The sequence below is a fragment of the Python bivittatus genome, unplaced genomic scaffold (genome assembly GCF_059951505.1).
Source record: "Python bivittatus isolate LINGU-HERP-01145 unplaced genomic scaffold, Pbiv_v1 ctg000840_np1212, whole genome shotgun sequence".
In the NCBI taxonomy this organism is placed as follows: Eukaryota; Metazoa; Chordata; class Lepidosauria; order Squamata; family Pythonidae; genus Python; species Python bivittatus.
Window position 1 is genome coordinate 8,775,791 of NW_028277113.1, and position 21,349 is coordinate 8,797,139.

Genomic DNA, 21,349 nt, shown 5'->3' on the forward strand with positions numbered 1-21,349 from the left:
TGATGGTAGCAACCCGTACCCACCTGCACCCAGTAGCTCCGTTCTGCACCAATTTCAGTTTTCTAGTAGTCTTCAGAGCTAGCCCCATGTAGAAGATATTTATTTATTATTATTATTTATTACTGAATTTGCTATTACAGTAATCTCTCGTAATGGTGGTGGCCACATAAGTGATCAGTGCCAGCTGTTGCTGCACTAGGTAGGGCACCAAGGATATAATTCAACATATTTCCTTGCCATGGAGTTCGGTAGCCTTAACTAAATGACTATGTTCTCAGCCTTGTAACCCCTTCTTTAACAAGGATATTAAATAGCTGGGTGCTGATGTTTGCCTGCACGCATGAGGGTAAGAGCTGTGTAATGGGTGCTTATGTACACTCCATTTCCATCTAAGGATGAAGTCTGAAAAAGACTCACAAGTGTTTTTGGCTGATAAGGCAAGATTCAGAATCACAGGGTGATTTGTTAGCGTGTATTTTACCAGCCTTCTTCAAACCATAGTACTAAACACACAAGCGTATTTAAAAGCAGCCTTTCGGCCTTCAAATAAGCAAGCTGAACAGGAGAACAAACTGAACAAGCGGTGTTAGGCCTAATAATAATGTCCTTCTCATGGCTACTGTAAAGATTACTAAAAGAGTAAAAAATGCTTCATGTACCTTATCTAATCGCTTAATATCATAATTACGTAAACAAGCCGGCAAAAGGCCACTCACATGAGAAGACATGAAGGTGTACATTTGTACTTCTGAAAATAATAAGTTTTATACATTTGTTGTCTTATTCAGGATGCTTCTTGTGCTGGTTCACACATGATATTAGACCGTGGTTTTGCATTACTGGATGGGTCAGAATGAGCCAAAGTAAACATCAGGCTCCTCTGTTTCACAATACTATGTCAAGGAAGAGAGTTGGGCAGATTTTAGTTAAAAGATATATATGATTCAAACCCGAGATCCTGATTTAAAACATTCTCTAATCCAGTGTTGTCCAAACTTGGCCACTTTAAGATGAGTGGACTTCAACTCCCAGAATTCCCCAGCCAGCCATGCTGGCTGGGGAATTCTGGGAGTTGAAGTCCAGCCATCTTAAAATTGCTGTGGTTGAGGAACCCTGTTTTAAAGAGACTCACATTTAAACACTGGGAAACCTTTGGATTCAATATTTGGGGGGGGGGGAAACTTTTGGTAAATTAGAAAGGAGAACTGGAATAACTTCTATGCCAAGATATTTTAAATAATGACTTGGTTCATGTAGATTGAGTAGACTGTGAATATTTTACAAGGAAAGGTACCAGGCTTGAACTACTATAGCAAAAAATCAGAGTGCCATGCTGGCTGGGGAATTCTGGGAGTTGAAGTCCACTCATCTTAAAGTGGCCAAGTTTGGACAACACTGCTCTAATCAGTTTCTTTTAAATTAGGATCTATAATTTGAGCATAATGCTAAATTTGCAACTTTAGAAAAGTGAAGCTGAACTTTGCTAACCATGCATGAGGACAAAGGGAGTTGTTCGGAATCATCCACATAGTCCCAAGCCATGTTTTAGCATTTTGTGAACCAGGTCAGTCTATTGAATTACAATCTAGAATTCTTCACATGCAAGATTTTTCCTACAGATTAAAGGGAAAAATTACACTATGGAGACCTGAATAAAAAACGTATCAGTTTCTGTGCCACTCTGAATATTGAATATTATACATTTAAATGCTACATGTTGTTGGCATCACACAGATTAAATGCATATTGTTATAATTTCATACATGTTAAATGCTGCATATTATTATGGTTTTCCATATAATGCAGTAAGTAAGTGAATGTGTGTTGTCTCACTGTCTCTTACTTTTTTTAGAGCAGAGGTTTAATAGACATTACATGACTCTTTTGATGTCATAAAGAGTTGCATTAATCTTATTTACAAATATATAATCTAGTAATGTTGGTAAGGTTATAAGTATCAGCCTACATCAGTAGGCCCTCGAAAAAGGCATTGTGTAAACTTCCAAACATGAACAGTGTCTGTACATAACAGCGCAACTAACATTTCTCATTCATAGGAAAATGTCTCTTAGCTCTTAACCATGATATCAGTTGAATGGGTATGTGCGTGTGTGAGTGAATGCATGTGTCTGGCTCTGAAAACAAAACTTTGGCCAGGCTTCATACAACATAAAGAATAGAAATGGGGACAGGATAGCTGAAAGGGCCTTGGATAGTTCTTCTACCTGCTCAGTTTGCATGATGTAATTGTCTAATTACACTGAGTCACACACATATCTCCACTTCCAGACACAGTAGGACATTGAAGAGGCAACTCTATAGGCCAGTTTCTCTGTCCATTCAAATAACTTAAGCATCTTTATTGACAAACACACTGAACACTGATGAGAAACATGAAGGCCCTTAATCATAAAGAATTTGCCTGTAAAACAACATCAGTTCACCAAAAGCAGTTGGAACTTACATGGGATCCTCCTTAGTTCCCGGTTCTATACTTGGATCCTCTTCCACAATACAAGTATAAAACTGAAGACAGTGCTTTTCACTGATGGTACTGTAACAGTTATCTACTACCAAGAATATGGGTCATGTGCAAACCTAGTAGATACCATTAAGGCCAATGCACAATAATCTTATGGACAGCAAAAGCCATTAAAGCAAATTTCTTCAGCTACTTCTAGAAACATTAATTCACCATCAGCACTTGTTAGTAAGCAATCAGGTAAAAAAAACCATGATGGTTATCATTTTGCTTGCTGATAGCATTTCTGCTGTACCAATTTACTGAATATTACACTTGATTGCTTTTGACTTCAAGTATCACACTCAGTTGCATTCCCAGTGTACTATTTTTGGGCATATGCTTTTAAGGAAAAGAAAGGGCAATTCCAAGTGAGCATTTTATTTTCTCTTTGTGAGGAAATGTCCTGATATGACAAGGAAGTTGATATAGTTTTGCAAACCTATTTGGGAATGTTCATTTCAGAAAAGATGGGAAAGTGTGAATCTGAACTTCTGCCAGTTTATCCTCTTGACATACTGTAAATTAAGTGTGTCAGCATTGTTCTCTTATCTTAAGCAAAGCTAAGGCCATTAACACTTTCCTAAAAGTGAAAGATTGTTGGTGCTTCAGAAAAGCAACTGAACTTCTCACTACTTTGCATCTTATGTCAGCAGTGTTTAGTACCAGATTCTGGATGCTGAAGATTTCCATCACAGATAGTATTATAGTTGTCATGAGTAATCAACAGTTTTCTTTTTCAAACAAAGTTTTAACAGTAAGGATAGTTTTCACTATTCAAAATGGAGGTGCTTCAATAATAAAACATTGTTGCTTATCTAGAGTGGGCCAAGTCAGAAGTGAGAGATGCTTTTATCTTAAATCAGAGGTACTGTTTTTCAGAGAGAGAGATTACAGATATAGATATATGCACATACTTGTACAATTCATGTAATCTCAAACAGAACAAAAATCATCAGCTATGCAGCATGGCCCATCAGGTGTTCAATTACAGTTTTATACTGCTTGCTGGGGATTACAAAAGCAAGATATTTACGTCTGATTAGCCTTATACATGTCTGAAATTCCAAACTGAGCTTTTAGACTGCACACCAATCAATTTACAGTGGCAAGTAGATGGTTGTTAGGGGATGGTCATTAAAATCTTAGACTGTAGTCAAAACAAACATTTATTTTTTCCATTGTATTCAAGGGATGTTCATTCTGTATTGGACTGTAAAGGTTTAGTTTAAATTACACATCATCAGCTCATTCATTGCAACTCAGTGGTTCTCTAATTGACAAGTCTTCCTGGATGCTTTATCAGATTTCTTTTTAATATGTATCTTTTCTCTTCTTAGGCTTTGGATTTTGAAAAGCGGAGACAGTTTACTCTGAAAGTGGAAGCTAGCAATCCTCATGTGGATCCCAGATTCCTCTATCTGGGACCCTTCAAGGACATTACTACTGTCAGAATTCAGGTGGAGGATGTAGATGAACCTCCAGTCTTCAGCAGACCAGCTTATATATTAGAAGTAAAGGAAGATGTCCAGATAAATACCATCATAGGTGCTGTAACAGCACGGGATCCTGACAGTGCAAAGAACCCCATCAAGTAAGCATACAGACCAGAGGTATCCAACTGACAAGAGTCAGTTGAGAAGACAGCAGTATACAAACATGATAAGTAAATCTTATTGTAATAAAGGGGGAGCACTTTTAGAAAGTATGTCACAGGTGCTCTTGTAGAATGGCTGACATAGTTGAAGTATGAAAGGTGAACTGGATCTCCCCTTTTCAATATACGTGGGGGATATAAAGTGAGGCAGAACACTATGGTCACTTTATGGTATTATAAAAGAGCTGTATAGGCACATATACAACATTGTCCATAGTGGTTGAGAAAGATGGGAGTTATAGTCCAACGTATAGTGTGGTTGTCCCTTCCTTAATGGAATAAAGTGGGGTGGAAATGGTGGATGGTGGATAAGCATGGGAAAGTTATAGAAGGAATATGATGTTTGGACTCCCCCCCTCCAATAAAATTCTGTGAATGAGGTTAAGATACTGCACAGTGAAAGGATCTCCTGGATGTGGGGAATGATTGAAATTAGAAAATGAAGAGAGATGCCATGGAGGTCATTAAAAGAGAAGGATGAAAACGGAGGGAAATGTATACCAATAGACTCAGACAAAATAAATGAAGTTAGAGACAAACAGAGAAAAATAGAGAGATGAAGGAAATAGGCTGTGCTCCCATACAAGCTGCACACCAGCAATAAAATGTGATCCAAAAGGACTTCTTTTGTACAATCTTTGTACCTCCCAAGATCTATAAAGGCTGCTCTGTGCTAATGGCACTTCCAACCCCCCACCCATACATTTCCTATTTCAAGTGTAAATGCTAGCTCTAACTTTTCCTCTCAGCTTGAGGGAGGATGCAATTAGACCATTATATATACTACTTGTCACTTATTTGTCAGTTTCCTCTGACAGATAGGAATAAAACCTTCAGACACTCGGTGTTACATTGAAAACCCTCAATTTTTCCCTTCTTGACTGTAGCTTTAAAAAGAAAAACCTAATCATGGAGCACTGTCAGCTTGAAAGTCCTTTGATCTCCCATTAAAGAGTATTTCATAATGGCATTATGAAAATGCTTAGTGAGGGGAAAAAAACACTCACATACATGCCTTGTCGACCCAGAAATCTATTCAACTTGCAGTTGCATTAAACAAGAGGATGCTGTATTTAAGAAAGCAATTAGGAAAATATCTCCAAGGAACCAGATTTGTAAAACCCTGCCTTTGGCGTGAACAGATTTGAGTGACGTGTACATTTGTCAATAGAGTAACATTTTAGTTGCCAATCTCCCCCATCTACTTGGTTGCTGAATGTTTTTTCAGGTGCATAAATAGCATGATGTACTACTAGAAATGACAGTTTCTAGTCCTGTCTGCAATGAGGTCCCTGTCCTTTGGCCCAAAGGGCACTGCTGTGAAGGAAAAGCACTGAATGACGGTATTTCATTTTTATCAAGGAGCTCATATGATGTAGACATGTAATGGTATGTGAGAAAGACTTTGAGAGACGGGGCGAAGAGATGCTGCCTAGGGAACAGTCAGATAAGGGAAGGCATAGCCTGCAGCTGCATAATGGGGAGAGCAAGAGGCTCAGAAGGGACCCGCCCTAGCTTCTCAGGCTATAAAGAAGATGGCGGGAGATTTGTCCTTTCAAACTTGCAACGTTCAAACTGTTAATGTAGCCTTACAATAAAGTAGAATTAACTCATCTGCTTGTGTTTCCTGTCTGGTCTACCTGGGAAGGCTGACAAGGCATGATGCACCAATCTGAACTTGAATAAACTGGGCAATAACAATTATATGTAATGGACATATAGGTAATCCTCATTTACTGACTGCCTCATTTAGCAACTGTTCAAAGTTACAACAGTGTAAAAAAATAACTTTGCAACCAATACTCGCATTTACAACCATTGCAGTGTCCCGCAGTCATGTGATCATCATTTATGTGCTTCCCAACCAGCTTGAGACAAGCAGAATCAATGGAGAATGTAAATTGTGGTCACATGATTCCTTAATGACCAAATAGGAAGTGACATTGTAAGTCCATCATGGTCACGTGATTTTCCACTTAGTGACCACAGTGCTTAGTGATGGAGTTGCCGGTCTCAATTGTGGTTGCTAAGCAAGGACTTACCAGTACACATAATACAATAGCAATTGAACGGAACATAATTCAGGCTCCAACCCAATGCAGTCTATTTATTTATTTGCTCACTAGCTTGCTAGCTACAGTTGATATGCTGCTCAATCCAATAAGGCTCAAACTTACTTAAAAAGTGGGGGGGGGATCTTTAAGAACTGTTATAAAATGTTAGTGAAACAAAACAATGGCACCTTGAGAAATAGAACCATAGTAGGAAAGTCACCTTCATTACTAGTCTACTCACAATGACTTGGCTTTCCAAAAAAAGAACAGGGTAGGAACCAATTTCATCTCAGGAAGAATGCTGTTCCACATATTTTTGGCCAAAGCAAAGCCAACATTAAACCAGTCGCAGCTCCCTATGTCTGAACTTTGTCATAGTCATTTACAATGCAACCTATGCCTGAAAGAAAATCCCAGTCAGAATAAAAACTTGAAGGTAAGAGCCAGGCCCTAGTGAAATTTAGCCCTGCAGATGTGATCAAGATTGCCTTTCCAACTTTGTGACAAAAAATGTAATTGAAACACTGAAACAAGGGTAAGAAGATAATAATCAGCAAATAAATTAATGGATGTTCCTGAAATTTACTAACCAGATGCTGCCTTGACATTCCCTGATCATTTGTCTTCTCTGTGCACTCCTAGTACAGCAAAGCTTTGAGCAATTATATGTATTTATTAATCTTCCAATGTATCCATGTCCCAGGATTTGAAAAGGATAAAATCCTACAGTCTGTCAGATACATGTAGTACTTTATAAAGTATACAAACAAGTTTGATGTGGTTGTCTTAATTCTTAATAGCCTATGATCTTTTAAGTCACAGTCACCAGCAGCTCAACATAATTAGCAGTCTTTGACCAAAAGAGACCTGAGATTCTTTAAACAGAATGAAATTAGGGACAAGGTAACTTATCAAATGTATCATCTGGGCCAAGATAAATAATATAATTATAATATATATTTAATTATTGTAAATCTGCTTTCTTCTTTTTTCCACCTCTTGATGTAAGAAAATACAAAATTAATACTTTGCCAAACCACTGTCTTTTTATAGTAATTCTGAGTTAAGTCTTTAATTCTGTGCCTTGTCTCTGCTTTTTTAGTCATCATCATCAGATGGAAATGTACCAAACGATAAAAATAAAAGGAACTGGAGGGGAGGGGAAAATAAGACTGGATCTTTCTTCTTATTGATTGGTTCTCAGGCAAGATGAGAGATAAGCTTTTTACTTTCTTTTTCTGCCTAATTTTAATGAGAGGTAGATCCTATGTCCTACTGCTTCTCCAAGGTCACCATTAAGGGCTTAGCTACTTGTTATGTTAATCATGTGATTAGGAATTACATCTCATTTTTTTTCAATTAAATACAAGGCATGGGAAGGATCATCAGTGGAATCATTGCAGGAAGAAGTTTAAACTCTTCCTTAGCTATGATCTTATTAAAGAAATACTCTTCCACGCATCCAGTAGAAAAGTCCTCCATTACCATTTAATGCTTATTGCCAGATGAAAAGATGTCCTATGGTACCTATCAAACTTCTGCTGCATTTAATTTTCAAGCACCTACATCACGACTTGTAGTTGGTTAACATAATACATAGCTAAGCTTTAGTTCCCACCCCACTTTATGCATTTTTTCTTCTTTTTGTAATCAAACATTTTTTAAAATAAATGAAAAAAAGCTTTCATTCCCACCACCTCTCTCTTCTTGTAGAGCTGGTCTTATCACAGTGCTGATTATCAGAATCTCTGTTGTCAGAAATGGCTCTTGATATGGCTGCCATAGTATAAGATTAGCTGTGTGAAAGAAGGTGAGATTAGTAGTGACTCTGCTGCAGACTGCTTTATAAGGCCACCCGTATCAATCTAGTGACCCTGGGCAACTAAGAATACATAAAATATTAAATGGAGCACAGTGAAATAAATAAATACAATGCGATGCGATGCGATCAGGGCTCCAGGCAAAATTCTCCCATAACAAATTGTAAAACATACACAATGGCTTCCACTAACATCCTGACTCCCAGCACCCAGGAGAAAAGCTAGCGCTTCCTTCCTAAACGCTAGCAGTGTCAAAGCTCTCTGAATCTCACAGGGCAGGTGCTGCAACGGAGGAGGCAAGTGATGTGCGACAAGTGTTGCTTATGCTGACACTCACAAAATACTGTTTTTGATCTGGATCAAGATGGGTAGAGGTCTTCATGGTGGGCTGAGGACTGGTTGAGAATGGCATTGTGCAGTCCTGTCCTTGAGACCTAGTTAGTGCAACATGTATAGAGGAGCCCAGAGGCTCAGGCTTTTAGAAAGCAAGGGAAATAATTTTTTCCCTTGATCTTAAAAAAAATATCTCATGAAGTTTACCACTTTAAGCTTTGTAAAGGCTTGACTGTTTTCTTTAAAGAGACAGAATGGAAACAGCTGCTCTACTGCTGTGATTTTAGGGGCTTAGTGCACTGAGAGCAAACGCTGAAGATGCTTTAAAATTCTTACTTAAAAGGAGCTCTATTTATCAGTATCACCTTTAAAAATGTTTGGTCTGATTCATGGAGGGGAAGGGTAGTTTTGTTTTTATCTTTGTTCTTACGGATTGTTGTGAACTGCCTAGAATCTTTATATATGTCCTGTAAATGAATGAATGACTTCATTCATGTGTTAGTGGGCTGGATGACAGCTTATAAATGTGCAGTGCCTGCAAGCCAGCAACTTCTTCCCGAAACAGCCATCATCTGCCATGTAGTCACTATGGATTTCTGGAAGAAGATATGAGATAAGGGCTACTGAAACATGACAGAGGCCTCATATGTTCCCATTACTGCAGCGTCTGACACATTTGTATTACACACTCATCGCCCGTTACACACACTCTCTTTCTGCAATTACATCCTAGTATATTTCAAAACAGTTGTATTGCTACTTTTAATTTATAATAATTGGCATGGCTATAGTTATGTAATAACTGTATGATCTTGTAACTCTTACCAGTTGGAGAGTTTTCAAAGCAATAACACTGCAACCTTTCCTTCCATTTTTATCTTGAACTTGGGGGCTGAAAAGAGGTTATACAAGCAAGGAATCAGTGGTTATCCTCTATTTCTGCTATTTTTATGACATGTCCGTCAACTCATTTTTGAAGGGAGAGGTTACATTTCAGTACCAGCATAGACATCTGCACCTCACATAGATAGGCTTTTTTTCCCCTGAAGTTGTAGTGTCATGCATGTGCTTCCCCGCTAAACACAAATAATGGAGCACGCATAGCCTTTCAAATGCCTTCTTTTCTTTCCCAAATTGCAGCATTATGTTTATCTGTGTTACATTTGATCACATGATAAGTACAGGAAGCATGACTTTGTATTCAGTGATGGGTGAGCTGCAATTGCGTGTGTTTAAAAAACCCCAGTCCGTTACAATGGAACGCAGGTCTGGTAGCCTGAGTCTGTACTTTTTAGCCTATTGATCACCAGAAACAAAGCAACGAAAATCCAGGTTAAATAGTTGTGTTCCAATACATTTTCCAAAAGCCAAGAGAACAGGAAGTGGGATGAGGCTTCGGATACAGGATTAATCTGAAAAATAGATCAAGACATTGCACCTTATAGCAAATTGGTTTTGTTTATTGGTTTTCCGTACTAAGTTTTAGAAAGCAGTGGGAATTGAAAAGAATAGTGAAATGGAAGTACATCTCATTTCTTATCTGTCTTTATTTGCAGATATTCTGTGGATCGGCATACTGATATGGACAGAATATTCAACATTGATTCTGGAAATGGATCAATATTTACTTCCAAACCTCTCGACCGAGAAATGTTATTGTGGCACAACATTACAGTAATAGCTGCTGAAATCAGTAAGTTGTCTGTAAAACACACACACGTACACACCATTGCTCTAACAAATGCAGCCTTCTAGCCAAGCATGGCTGAAAGGAAGTCAGGTCTATATGCTTTAGTTGCTTGCTATTATTCAGACATAAACCTGAAAGACTTTCTGTATTTTTTCCCTATCTTCCCCTGGGCTGTAGCCTGTGAAGAGGCAACTACATGCCTGAACAGAAGGAAAATTAACAGGCCCCTCAGTTCATATCAAACAGACCAGAAGAATTCTCCTGGCCATTGACTATCAGAGAGGAATTGCTGATCTGCAAAAAAGTTGTATGGGCTAAAAATATACAGATATATAATGTCAGGGAGGAAAATGAAAATCCTGTATGTTTTTTGTGCCTGGAAATTTCAGTCCTATAGCACTGACCAAAATGAAAGATAACTTCTAAAAGCCATTTACTTCTGCCGAAACCCTATTAGTTTAATTAGGATCAGAATTAATCAGGAGAGCTGAAAAGCAGCTCATTGCTCTTAAATCCATTTATGCAAAAGCGGTTATTGATGGGACTAACTTTCATGTAGATATGCTTCAAGAGCTAGCCTCAAGGCATTTAGATTGCATTGAAAGCAAAATGCATATTTTGTCATCTTTGAAAATGTCAGCCACATGTATCATCCTTCACTATGACCAGTTTTGTCCAAGCTGAGGTGATGGTGGAAGGAGTGATCTTTCTTGATAATGCCAATTCATTTGATGAAAAGCAACACAGTCTAGTGGTACATTAGAGTAACAAATTCATTACTACACAATCATAAGCTTCCATGGTTCATAGTATCTATACAACTGGAGATAAATGTGGCATTCAAGCAAGTTAAGCTATCTTCTTTTTTGTATATAAAATAGAGCTACAAAATTCTGGAGGACAATGAGATGGCAGCAGACAGAGATGTACCAATAGAGGCGAATATGTGTAGCTCAGGGTTGAACTGTGGAGTCCTTGGGGTTCTCTGAGCTTGGTTCTTTTCTTGCAAACGTTTCATTGCCCATCTAGGTTACATCTTCAGTGCTAAAATGGGTTGGGGTTTGCTCTCTGTTTATATGCTGTGGCCTGCCTTGCCAGTGCTGGTGGAGGAGGGGGTTTTGTTTTGCTCCTCTGGTAGTTCCTTGATTAGCTTCTGTTGACTACTTGATTGTGTGCCTGGTGGTAACCTTTGCTTATCTGGGTGATGATTGCTGGTGAGGCGATCTTCTGATCTTTTGTCTCTTTTGAATAGTATGTAGATGCTGTTTATCTCTATGTGTCTGTTAATTGCTGCCTTGTCTGAATACCAGGCTTCCAAGAATTCTCTTGCATACTTGGATTTGGCTTGGTCTAAAATGCTGACAGTTTCCCAGTTAAAACTGTGGTTGAGTCTGTCCATGTGTTGTGAGATAAAGGAGTTTTCATCATGTCTTCTGACTGCTAGTTGGTGTTCATGGATATGTTCTGCTAGTCTTCTGCCTGTTTGTCCTATGTAGTGTTTGTTACAGTCCTTACATTATATGTTGTAGATGACTCCTGTTTTTTCTTTTTGGGCAACTGGGTCTTTTGGTTTACTTAAGATATTTTGGAGGGCTTTAGTTGGTTTGTGTGCTACAGAGGTGCCACATGGTTGTAATAGTCTGTTGGTGGTTTCTGAGACATTTCTGATGTACGGCAGTGTGATCCTTTTCATAGCTTGTGTAGGTTGTGTTGTAGTAGGTTGAGTGGTCAGGCACTTTTTGATAAGCAGAGGTTACCACCAGGCACACAATCAAGCAAACAACAGATGCTAATCAAGGAACTACCAGAGGAGCAAAACAAACCCCACCCCCACCAGCACTGGCAGGGCAGGCCACAGCATATAAACAGAGAGCAAACCCCACTCCATTCTAGCACTGAAGACGTTACCTGGCTGGGTAATGAAACACATGCAAGAAAATAACCAAGCTCAAGAGAACCCCAAGGACTCCACAGACAGAGATGTTTTTATCTCTTTTTTGCTACTGGTGGTCCCCCAAAATTTTACAGCTCAGATATAGTATGCCCATTAAAGGTAGCGACTGGTGAAAGATATGCATCAGTTTAGGGTGCAAACCTATGAATAATAATAATTATACATAATAAGTAATAAAAACCACTGTAATAAGTAGTTTGGGTAGGAAGTAGTAAACCCCATTATATTCCTTTTTCCCACAAAATCCTCAGCATTGTAGTTCTTTCAAGAAGAGTAAATTGGGGTCATTAATAAACTATAATGACCAAGGTGTTATGACTATCATATTTAAAATGGTATAGAATTAGTATACTCCTGGCATTCACAGAATCTAAAAACACCCCCAGGACTATGCTGATACTTATCAACCCTGATGCTTGACACTTCTTCCGGATAAGGCTCACCTATATTGAGTCTACTTTGTTTCATTTTTTTTTTACTCTGGAATAGACCAGAATGGGTCTTTTTTAAAAATAAGAATAACAATAACAATAATAATAATTTAATGTCTGAAAAAATTGGGGAGCTCCTTTAGATCAGACTCCTATTTGCAGCTAAATCCAAGGAACTTGATGATATAGTCATATGTAGCACACACTAAAAAAAATAAATTTCTGCTCCCAGGAAAGGCCAGGAAAACTGAATTCTGCATTTTGAAGCCTAACTTGTGCAGAATAAGAAACACATATCAGTTTGCTCAAATAAAAAAATGCATTCAATATTTGGGGTTTGTCAGGCAAGCTCAGTTCTTGGTGACTATATGGAGTTTTATTAGCACTAGTATAAAAGTGATATATCATTGACTTCTCCTGAGGCATTTTCTGACTTCACAGTCTGGCCTAAAACCATGGTGATCCCCCATCCAGCTACTAAACTGTAGATAGTGAAATCTTTTTTTATCTCAGCTGCACGCTCTTACTATGTGTTTCTACATGAGGGAGACTACTGACTGAGAAATGCTGAATATGACCATCATCATTTATCAGTTCATTATAAAGCACTTGAATTAAGCCAGGCCATGCCAAAAGCTAAAGACATTGAAAGAAAAGGAGAAGGGAATTGGTTGGAAAAAGAGAGCTTTGAACTTGTTGTTTAGGGTGGAGTGTGCAACTTCCACTTCAGGCTTTGTGTGGCATGTCAAGGGTGCGTGCCAAAAGTCGGTAGGGCTAGACTCCCTTTGGAATAGGGGTTTCAGGTGACTTGATGGCTTAACCATATGCAGGTCTCACAAATACAAAACTGGCCCCATATTGTTGGTCCTACACACTTTTGAGGAGCCACGAAAGTAATGTAGGCAAGCCATGCGTAATCCCTGGCCTGCACTTCGTGCACATTGTATTAGGGACTGCAGTTTAGACTTAGACTATTAGGGACTTCAGCACATGATCCCTCTGTGCTTAAGTTCCAGTTAAAATGAAAGGAGTTTTTTTTTTTAAATGTAGTTTCCAGAGATGCGTTTGGCACCCAGCGTATATATCACGATGCTTTTCTTTCTTTCAAGCTCTTCTATTTTTAATTCCTATAGTTTCTAAAGATGCATGCAATATGTCTAGTTTAATTCTTAGATTAATCAAAGCAAACCAAAAGCCAGGGATCACTTGTACTTTGAGATGCTGTGCAATGGTATGACAGCTGAGTTCTATGCAGTAAATATTTCTACATTTTAGGGATTACAAGATCCCTTTCCAAAGGAAGGCTATTTTTAGTGTTATTGTAATCTTATCCAAGATGGCATATTCCTGGTGGGTTAGACTACAACTTCCATAATCCCAAGCAAGTATGAGCATACTGGACAATGATAGCATTTGTAACATCTAGAGGGACGCTATTTTGAAGACTGTTGTTGTGATTTTTTTTTCTGACAAATATACATCTGATTAAATGTGGGTGTATTTTATTTGGGTCTCCATGAGCCATTTATAAACTCAGATTCAGAAATGGAACTTAAACCTCTCAGTATGCACTTGCCTTCCAGATTAGAGTTCTGAATGATGAGATTTCAAAGCATGAACCCTATAAATTCCAAAATCAAGAGAAAAAAAGATTTCAGTGCCTGGTTTGATAGATACTACTGCTACATGAATAACTAAGAAATATGTATTTATGTTCTATGGGGAACAAGGGACTACCTGCTCTATAAAGTAACATTTATCCCTCTTTTTGACAGGAAAAAAAAAGCAGGTGACAATGAAGTTTTGTTGAAGAGACCAACATTTTATGATTAATTTACTGGGGAAAAAAGAATGAGGGAGAGAGGAAGCAAGATAAATACCAGTGAAGCTTTAAGTTTGCACAGACATATAGGAAAGAGGAATGCCTGAGAGCAATCACTAAGAAAAATATTGATTGTGCATTTCCTAAGTACTGCATCCCTGTGTTTAAAAATGTGTTGTAACTTTTGGAATCACAGTCTGTAAATTATGTAAAGAGCAAGGTAGGGAAAGCATGCAGAACAAATTCATCGTGACCCTTTTACCAGCAGTGGTCATAGGAAACATCTGTATTTTCTAACACGTTGTGTCAGTGAACATTTTCTTTAAGGTATCTGCCTATGAGTTGCCTTTGGGTGTTTGTGAGGATCTAATCAGAATCAGTGCATATTAGTTGCATCTGTACAACTACAGATACATTTGCGTTTCTGCTCTCCTCTCATATTGTGTCCATGTGTAAAGAGTTTGTGTACACTGGGATGCACAGGGCAGGCTGCATCTGCTTTGCTGTGGTCGTGTGACCCGAAAGGAAGAGGGAGGGTCGCTTAGAATGGAGCAAACGGGCCCTCTGTCCCACAGTCTCACTTTGATTACATTCTGTTCTGTTTTGGACAAGTCCTCCTGCTGATGGATAGACATTAAACTTCCTTTACATAATTTCTTCCTGACATTCCATTGGGTTGGAAAGATAAAAACTGGCTCTTAGCGCATTTTGAAAGCAACGTGCCTTGGGAATGGAGAGAGAGGGAGAACTTTGTAGGTTTGTGAAATTAGATAAAACAATGCAGAAAGTGATGAAGATGGCCCTCTGTGTAGAGTTTTTGTAGTGCTGACGGGAGAATTCTTTGGGCCCACTGCTTCCAAAACTAGAACAAGAGATGACAACCTGTTGTCCTCCAGGCATTTTACACTAGCTCTTCCATAATAGCTGACTCTAAGCCACTTTGGCTGGGATCACTAGGAATTGTAATCCAAAATGCCTACAGAGTACCAGATGTCTATCTCAAATTTAGAGAAATATCTATTGAAAATGAAAATTGGGGGAAGGCAAATGGAAAAGCAGCTAAAATTAGGAAATTTGCCTTCAAGAGGCTCTGTAGCTCCCAGGAAAACTTATTTCCAACAGGATTTCTGTTAAGATACGTATTGGTTGTGTCTAAGGCCTAGACTAAAAATAAAGAAAACTGAGATGGAAATGAAGAGCTAGAATTCTACTATAGTAAAGTGGAACAAAGCATTTCAGATTCCACATGATGAAGGGAAAAGGTTAGCCTTCCCACTATAAAGGGAATATCGTATCAGTTCTTCCTTTGAAGTTTATTCCCAGAAGAGGAGTTGCAAGCAACAGCACGTCAGGCCTCTGTTTATGTTAGCACAGTTAAGAGGCATAAGCAAATAAAGTTTGTCTTTCAGTCTTTCTCAAATCAAAATGAAAACTCTAATCGTAAATCCTCTCTTCTCTCCCTCCCCCTCCCCCTCTTTCCTCAAGCCCTTGGTGATCACTAACTCCCCTTCCCACGCTGTCTATTTATATTAATCACCCCACATATATGCAAATAGTAGAATCCTAAGAATTACAAGAGAGGATCTTTTTTATATTGTGGAGATGGCTGGTGGGATGATGGGTTGCCCCCCCCCAGCATCTTACAGGTTTTTATAGGGCCAAAATTAGAGGAGGTTTTTTAGGGCATTTTTAATATGTTTTTTAATTATTTATAGTTTTTAGCCATCTTGGAGAGAATTGTGTTTTTTCTTTTTTATTGTGAGCCGCCCAGAGTCACCCGTGGGGGAGATGGGCAGCATACAAGCCAAATAAATAAATAAATAAATAAAGTACATTTTTTCTTTTTCTTTTTCTTTGTAGCAGTAGCAATAGTAATATAGATAGGGGAAGATAGTGCAAGAAGAATTTCAGAGGTAAAGAACCCTATTTGTGGTGATCTCTTTGGTGGCATTTTAGAGAATTATACCAGAAGGAAGGGAGAGAGTAAGGAAATCATAAGATGCAGTTTGGACCAATCCTACTATTAGTAAGAATGAGGCAGCTACCTCAGGGAGTGAATGCTGGGAAAGGGGAGGAGAAGGGCCAAGCCCTTAATCATTCCCATCCTTCAAAGGAGAGGATTGCATGCCATGACACACTTAGGTGCAGTAAATAATATACCATCCATTCATCTGCTAATCTAGTCTGCTTCTGTTAAATGAAATAGAAAGGGCTTTCTCCTCAGGCAGTAAATTGTCAGTCCTGTGTATTTCTGCAACTCTCAATAAAAGAACGTTATTACTCATTGCTTGCATTCACTTCATGAATGTCTTGCTCCCCTGAAAAAGCAAAAAACCACTCTTTGTACTCATATTAAAACACTTTCTCTTTGTGTGTTATTGCAGACAACCCAAAAGAAAGTAGCCATGTCCCAGTATTTATTAAAGTCCTGGATGTGAATGACAACGCCCCAGAGTTTGTCATGTTTTATGAGACCTTCGTCTGTGAAAATGCAAAGGCTGAGCAGGTTAGCAGTTGGTGTTTTCTAAGACATATCTCATGTTTTGTGCCTTTTATGTTGCAAGGAACTGCCAGCGATGCTAAATGAAATCAACCCATCCCTTCTTGGCCCCAAACTATAACTGGCATTTTGCATAGTTTAGATGGCTGTTTCCTGCACTTCGTTTCACTATCTGCATCTCTGCCCTTCTTCTGTTTCTTTTGGACAAAAGAACTCTGCTCCTTTTGATAAATCAGTGGAGGGTTTGCACAGAGAATCTACAGCCTTAATGGAGTAACTACCACCAGATCCAAACTCTGGTTATGTAGTAATCCAAACAACCAGAGATTAGGACAAAGTTGGTATTATTATTATTAGGAGTAGGAGTAGGAGTAATCTACAATTAAATTCACAGTCTAAGACTCATGAGACCCTAATAATTCATGTCCTAACCAAGGACCTAAGAATTATTAAGGTAGCATCAGAGAATATAGGCAGTTCCTAGCAGGGTGGTTTTTTTTGTAAAATTAGGGTGTTCAAGTCCAATAAATTCAAAATTTCCAAATATCAAGGGAGTCCCTTAGGTATTGCTCCAAGGGTTCTAATCATGATTGATATAACAGCGGATTTCTTTTTCCATATGTTTTTATTATTGATAATATTATAAACATATAATTTTTATTATTATTATTCGGAATTCATGTTAAAAACAGATGGATCATAAGTTTGAGAGCTTTGAAGTTAGCACTCTCCATTTCGACACCTCTACAGAACAAAAATAGTTGTCATGATTTGTGAATTCCAGTGTTCTCTTTAAAAATACATCCACTTGTCTAGAAAACAAAGCAATGTAAACTGGGAGGAGGGGCAGAACATTCAAATCATCCTAAGGTCTGGAGAAGTTAATGGGAAATTTCCTTCTAGATAAGAGATTTTTCACAACTAACTACATTCATGATAGCAGATGTTTTGTAAACAGGTGTGCCTCACATGATAGCCATTTTGTGGGTGCACATGTGACATGCTATCAAAACTCAAATGTGCCTTAAAAAATTGAGAACCTCTGCATTGTATCAAGAGAACCCAATGGTAAATATCAGTTCTGTATGGAGTGACCTGAATTACATTCAAAAGAAAAAAGAAAAGCAGACATTTATTTAACTTGTTATTATGGTGTGTGTGTGTATTTTTTTTTCCAGAGAAGTAAACATATAACATGTGAAAATATACATTAGGCAAAGTGCACACAAATATTTGATTTGTCACAGGCATATTGTTTAGAAAAACTCTCCATGTCCCTGTGTCTTTATTTAACTCTGAAGCTAGAATACTACGGTCCACCTCACCTGAAAAAGGATGTGGTCTTTTGGGAAAATATGCCAAAAAGGCAACCCAAATGACCAAGGGGCTTGTGCAATTCCCTGTGAGGAAAAATTCCAGTGCTGGGTCTTTTGAGTTCAGGAGAAACAGTGAAAGAAGGAGGTCTACAAAACAGAATGGAACAGCCTAGTTTATATGTCCTCCAGAGTAACCCAGATGAATTTTGATGGTACCAATTTTGGTCCTGTTCCATCGCAATAGCTGTCTCCTCTTGCCCTTAGAAAAAAAGGTTAAAAGGAAAAATGTGACCTCTGCTACCACCTTAAAAGGATATCCTCCTCTGATATAAAGAAAATACTCAGTATGAAGAGATTTTTGTCCCCCCTTCATAGTATTAGAATCAAGAATGATTCAGTGAAGCTGAATGTCAGGACATTCAGAACTGAGAAAAGGAAGTATTTGTTCAAACATCTTATTTGTTCAAACATCTACGCAATTTGCTGCCTCAAGATTTATTGTGTGGGTCATGGATTTGGAATGTTTAAAAGGAGATGAAGAAATTTCATGATGAGTCGAACTATCTATGGGTACTAATCTAAATAACTGGATATAATCTTCAGTGGCAATGGTAGCATATCTCTGAATGCTAGTTAGTGGAGACCACAAATGGGAGAATGTATTCACACTCAAGTCCTGCTTGAGACTTTCCCAGTGAAATTTGATTGGTTATCATGGGAACAGAACAGTGAATTAAATAAGCTTTGGACTCTTGGGGTATTCTTTACAAATAAGAGTATTCAGAATTTCTTTTTTATTATATACTGGCAGTGCTGCTTCACTGAATTCTTCAGAACCACTTGGGATGTGCTGGGAGTATAAGTTCCAGGTTCCTAATCCAGATCATGGAGTTATAGACCCAACACTTCTGACTATCTTAACAGATATTAAAAAAGGCAATGTAATTTGTATTTCTACACTGCCGCTTTCATACACTTTCCTGAAACCCAAAGATGGACACACGCATACCAGAATAGGTAAAAAAAGTCATTTGCCTGAGATAGATATGTTCATCTCTGATCTTCAGTGATGCCCTGAAACATGTGAGCATGTTGGGGGAAGAATAAATCCCTCTCTCACCACATTTCCAAAATGAAAACAACAGTGGAAGCCATTTTTTCTCCCAAAAACAGTTCTCATGAGAAAAGTGTTCTATTAGGAGGAAGGGTAGTATATAATAAACAATATACTTACCAATCACTACTTTGCTGTTATTAACTGATTGTTCTCATACTGTTTATTCTGACTGATAAAGAACAAGGTGTATGCATGCCACAGTGATGATAAAATAACACTATTGTCACTTTTCCAGCTCATACAGACTCTAAGTGCAGTTGACAAAGATGATGCTTTTGGTGGGCACAAATTTTCATTCACTTTGGCCCCAGAAGTAGCCAGTAGCTCCAATTTCACCCTTTATGACAACAAAGGTATTCTTGCTTTTTTATTCTATACTCTTTCTCTCTTACTTGGGTTTTGACATTCAGAAGAAACACACTTCTTATCATGTTTTTACTTTTTTTTTTCCAGATAACACAGCCGGAATCTTCACAAAGAAAATGAGATATAACCGTCATGAAATGAATATGTACCTCCTACCAGTGATAATCTCAGACAATGAGTATCCAGTTCAGAGTAGTACAGAGACTGTGACAATTCGAGTGTGTGCCTGTGACCAAAGAGGCAAAATGCTCTCCTGTAATGCTGAAGCACTGATCCACCCAACTGGCCTTAGCACGGGCGCATTGATCGCAATTCTGCTTTGTATAATTATATTGTTAGGTAAAGGACTTGTATGAACTCAATGGCTGTGGGGAGTAAGATGGAGAAAAGAAATTGTGCTAAAGAGCAAATGAAGCATATTACACATTACTGTAACTATGAAGTATTATTAGGGAGTAATCCTCTGTTGTAGGTAGAATTACTCCATGACACATTTTGGATCTTCTAAGTATTCATCAGTAGTGATATGCAATATATTGACTGTGGTAAAGAGACAGCCACCTTTTCAGTTTCACCTGTCTCCATAGTCATGCCACCCTTCCCATCCCTACACATCCACCAAATATCTTGCCTATCTGTTACTACTTCGTTAGTTTTGAGTTACTTGGGTTTGCTACCTAATCAGCAAACTTAAGTATGTACCCCCTATAAACAGTACAGAATTATTAATCCTAATCATATCCTGCAGCTATAATTATGGCAGAACTCTCATGAATCAATTCAAATACATACAATTTAAAGTTCACACACTAAGAAGCTGTGGGCATACTAATTCCTCAAATGCAGTTCCAGTTCACCCAGGTTACTTCTCAGGATTGTAGGAGCAGCTGCCACAAATATCCTTCCAAACAGGTCATTATTTTGTCCATTATTCCCCAGCTTGATAGAGATGTTGCTGTGTTGAAATGCTATCCAACATAGCGAGAAAACTACACTTGCATAATTTTTGCTGTATCCATTTCTGATCTTTATCCTGCTTTCTTTGCCTCTGTTTCAAGTCATATAGCAGGCAACCACACAGCAGAAAAAAAATGTTGCCAGGGGATGTTTGGTAGATGCAAATGGGAAAGGCCCATCAGCTGGAGTCCTAAGGTGCTTACAAAAAAATCACCAATAGAAGAAAATATTTGTAGCTCAGGGATGAACTGTGGAATTCTTGGTGCTCTCTGAGCTTGGCTGTTTACTTGCAGACATTTCATTACCCATCTAGGTAATATCATCAGTATTAGTGAGTGTGGTTTTCTCCCTGTTTATATACAGTAGCTTGCTTGTCCTGCCAGTTTTGGTGGGGTGTGGGTGTCTCCTTGGTGGTTCCTTGATTTTCTCCCTATAACTCTATGGTCCAGGAATCAACTTGTTAGTTAATGCTATCAGGATGGAGTTTAAAATAACAATGATTGGGATTGCAGGTCTGTAGCCTACAGTGGAATTAAATTAATGGCTGTTCTTCTCATTTGATCTGCAAAACAATATCAACACCAGGTGGTAAAACAAAAGCATCAAAATCATTAAACTACCAATTCCATTTTTAAGAGTAACAAAGCAGATGATTTGTTCATTCATTTGTTTTTGGTCATATGTTATATTTCACTTTCAGCCTCAGTAGGCCTAGTTGTTGTTTTTTTTAATGCTAAGAACAGCTGAAGAGCGGGAAGAGAAGCAACATCTCAGCTTTACTTTTAAGCTTTACCATTAAGAAGACCTATTC

General features: G+C 38.3%; 1 protein-coding gene across 1 annotated transcript in view; it reads left to right on the top strand.

The window, feature by feature from the left end:
- Positions 1 to 21,349, top strand: part of CDH6 (cadherin 6) — a 159,354-nt gene that overhangs the window by 127,429 nt on the left and 10,576 nt on the right. Inside the window, exons 7-11 of the mRNA XM_088130687.1 lie at positions 3,862 to 4,115; positions 9,942 to 10,078; positions 16,667 to 16,788; positions 19,451 to 19,568; positions 19,669 to 19,920. Of these exons, the coding sequence (XP_087986813.1) occupies positions 3,862 to 4,115; positions 9,942 to 10,078; positions 16,667 to 16,788; positions 19,451 to 19,568; positions 19,669 to 19,920 (883 nt within the window). The remainder of the gene's footprint in view (positions 1 to 3,861; positions 4,116 to 9,941; positions 10,079 to 16,666; positions 16,789 to 19,450; positions 19,569 to 19,668; positions 19,921 to 21,349) is intronic.